General features: G+C 56.9%; 1 protein-coding gene across 2 annotated transcripts in view; it reads right to left on the bottom strand.

Moving 5' to 3' along the window:
- Positions 1-2,508, bottom strand: part of OPN4 (opsin 4) — an 11,573-nt gene that overhangs the window by 5,548 nt on the left and 3,517 nt on the right. For both annotated transcript variants that reach the window (XM_003803011.3, XM_003803012.1), the window contains 4 exons: positions 2,272-2,405; positions 1,758-1,961; positions 967-1,138; positions 430-594 (listed from right to left, as the gene is read on the bottom strand). In XM_003803011.3, coding sequence (XP_003803059.1) covers positions 430-594; positions 967-1,138; positions 1,758-1,961; positions 2,272-2,405 — 675 coding nt within the window. The remainder of the gene's footprint in view (positions 1-429; positions 595-966; positions 1,139-1,757; positions 1,962-2,271; positions 2,406-2,508) is intronic.

The raw sequence follows: 2,508 nt of genomic DNA, 5'->3' as shown, positions 1-2,508 counted from the left end.
AAAAAAAAAAAAAAAAAGTGCTCCTGAAGTCTAGTTTACATCTCTGCTGCTAAAGTTGTCAAAGCCCCCAGATTCGATTCAGAGAGGATGAGAGGGCAACTCTCAGGGATCCACTCCTGGGGGTAGGCAGCCCCCCTGCTGTGTGCCCACAGCCCAGGCAAATAGGGAACCCAAACCATGGGAGAGCTGTGTGTTCCCAAGGGGGCTGGCAGGTCCTCAGGCCAAATCCTGGCATGGCCCAGTGCTCCCCCTGCCTGTGGCCTGGTGCCTCCAGGAAATAGGCAGCCTCCCACCCTGGTGTCAGGCATCTCACCCAAAGAAAAAAAGCTGTGAGGCTGGAGCTGGGTATGAGGGTAGCTGGTCTAGGTTGGACTGCGAAGGAGAAGTTGCCCAGCTTTCCCAGCTCCCTGCTCCTTAGCCTCCTCTTACCCAGCGAAGGCCACCAGAGCCACAGTAGTGTAGGGAGCCCAGGAGAGCACGAAGAAGAGGATGACCAGCAGTGTGATTTTGGCCATCTTCCACTCATTCTGCAGCCGCTGCCGTTGCCGCGGGGACTCACTGCTGCCCTTGCAGGCCCCGAAGGTCTGGAGAGCCCTAGGAAGGGCACATAGTCTGGGTCTGACCCCATTCGGATTTCAGGGAGTGCCAGGGTCACAGCTACTGCTGGGGAGCCTTTCTGGACCATCCTTGGGGGCACTCTGGGGAGGGGGTCATTCCTTCTAGCACTGGCAGCTCTGACTTCTAGAAAATTCTCCATGACACTGAGCCTCAGCTGCCTCCCTGTGGTTCTACCTATGGTATCTTCTCTGTCCCCTCAGCATGCCTTATAGCACCCCTTTGGAAGGCCTTGTGTCCTGAGGCCTCCCCAGGCACCCCTTCCCAGCTTGTCTGTGCTCTCCTGGGGAGTACTCAGACGTGAGTGGTGGGGCAGGGGTTGCCTAACCTCTCCTCCAAGCCCACTCTTACCGTCCTGTCTCTCGGATGGCCCTAAAGATGAAGATGTAGCAGTAGATGATGATGAGCAGGGGAAGGAAGAACACGAAGCAACAGAGAAGCATGGTGTAGGTGCGGACAGATGGCGTGAAGCTCGTGTAGTCCCAGGAACAAGATGTCAGCAGCCCCTCGGGCACGTAGGCGCCTGGGAGCCAGGGGGTCACTCAGTCTCTGGGGCAGCACTGAGTAGGGCTCCTTATCCAAGAGGGGCTTTGTATGTGGGATTTGGTGTGCCCAAACCAAGCCCTGGCCCAAGCCCCAGCCCTTCCCAGTGCAGCAAGGAAGCCTGGGAGACATGGAAGGACCTTTCCAAGCTGGTTCTGACATGGGCACCAGGTCAGGAGATTGCAGGCAAAGCCCACTGCCATGCATTTTTGCAAGATTGAAGGAGAGACTCCATCATAACCCCAGGGTCAGGCTCACTCAGCCTGCCTTGCCCCCAAATAGCTGGCACCTTGCTGCTTACTCTTCTACCTGCCAAGATCTCACATCCATCCCAGTCTCTGCCTAGCCTGACTCTGTCACTGCACCTCATCCAGGAACCCTCTGTATTTGGAGACTGTCTGTCCAGGTGATCCTTTGGCCCCTGAGGGGGCAGCCTCAGTTTCTCCTGCTGCTAGTCATGTCCCTTGTATTATCTGACTTGAGATTCGGGTGGTCCCTGGGCCCCCCTTCCAGCTTGCTAACCCTACTCTACCTACTTCTCCTTTAACATGCCCCTCCCGGCTTCCCCTCCCCTCTCCCAATTCCACCAGCCCACTCACTCCAGCCAAAGAAGGGTGGCAGACTCCAGGCCAGGGAGTAGAGCCAGACGCCCAGCAGGACAAGTGCTGCCCGCCTCTTGGACGCCACACCGACAGTGGTCAGCGGGCGTGTGATCACGAGGTAGCGGTCCAGGGCAATAGCCGTCAGGGTAATCATGGAGGAGATGCCAAACAGAGCTCCACAGAAGGCATAGAACTCACAGCCTGTAGGCACAGCCCCGGCCCTGAGTCCTCTGGAGGCTGGGTCTGGGGTGGTGTGTACTCAGCTCTGACCCTCACCTCGCAGGAAGAGCAGGCCCAAGCATTCTCCACCCTGTCCACCCGCCACATCTGTCCAAGGATGGTGGAGGCCTTAGGACCAGAACCCGAGTTTTCCCTTCTCGCTCACTCATAGGATCGAGGTAGCTACCCACTCACTGAGAAGAATAAATCCCCTCATTTGGGCCACCCTCCACTGTGGAAACTCCCATCCAAGCTCTTCTCTCTCTAGCTAAAGGCAGCCCCAAGTATCTACCTGTCTCCCCGAAGAGCCACTGCTTATAGAGGCTGCTGGCGAAGAAGACAGGGGCCTGAGTGACGGACATGAGGAAGTCACTGACTGCGAGGTTGATAACGAACATGTTGGCAGGTGTCCTGAGGCCTCTGCTCCTGTGAGAGTTGGAAGCTGTTAGGAGGTACTTCCCAGCACCTCTGGGGCTTTTTTTTTTTTTTTTTGAGACGGAGCCTCAAGCTATCCCCCTGGGTAGAGTGC

The sequence above is a fragment of the Otolemur garnettii genome, unplaced genomic scaffold, assembly GCF_000181295.1.
Source record: "Otolemur garnettii isolate 467f Iridium unplaced genomic scaffold, OtoGar3 scaffold00275, whole genome shotgun sequence".
In the NCBI taxonomy this organism is placed as follows: Eukaryota; Metazoa; Chordata; class Mammalia; order Primates; family Galagidae; genus Otolemur; species Otolemur garnettii.
This window is presented reverse-complemented; position numbering and strand designations above follow the sequence as displayed.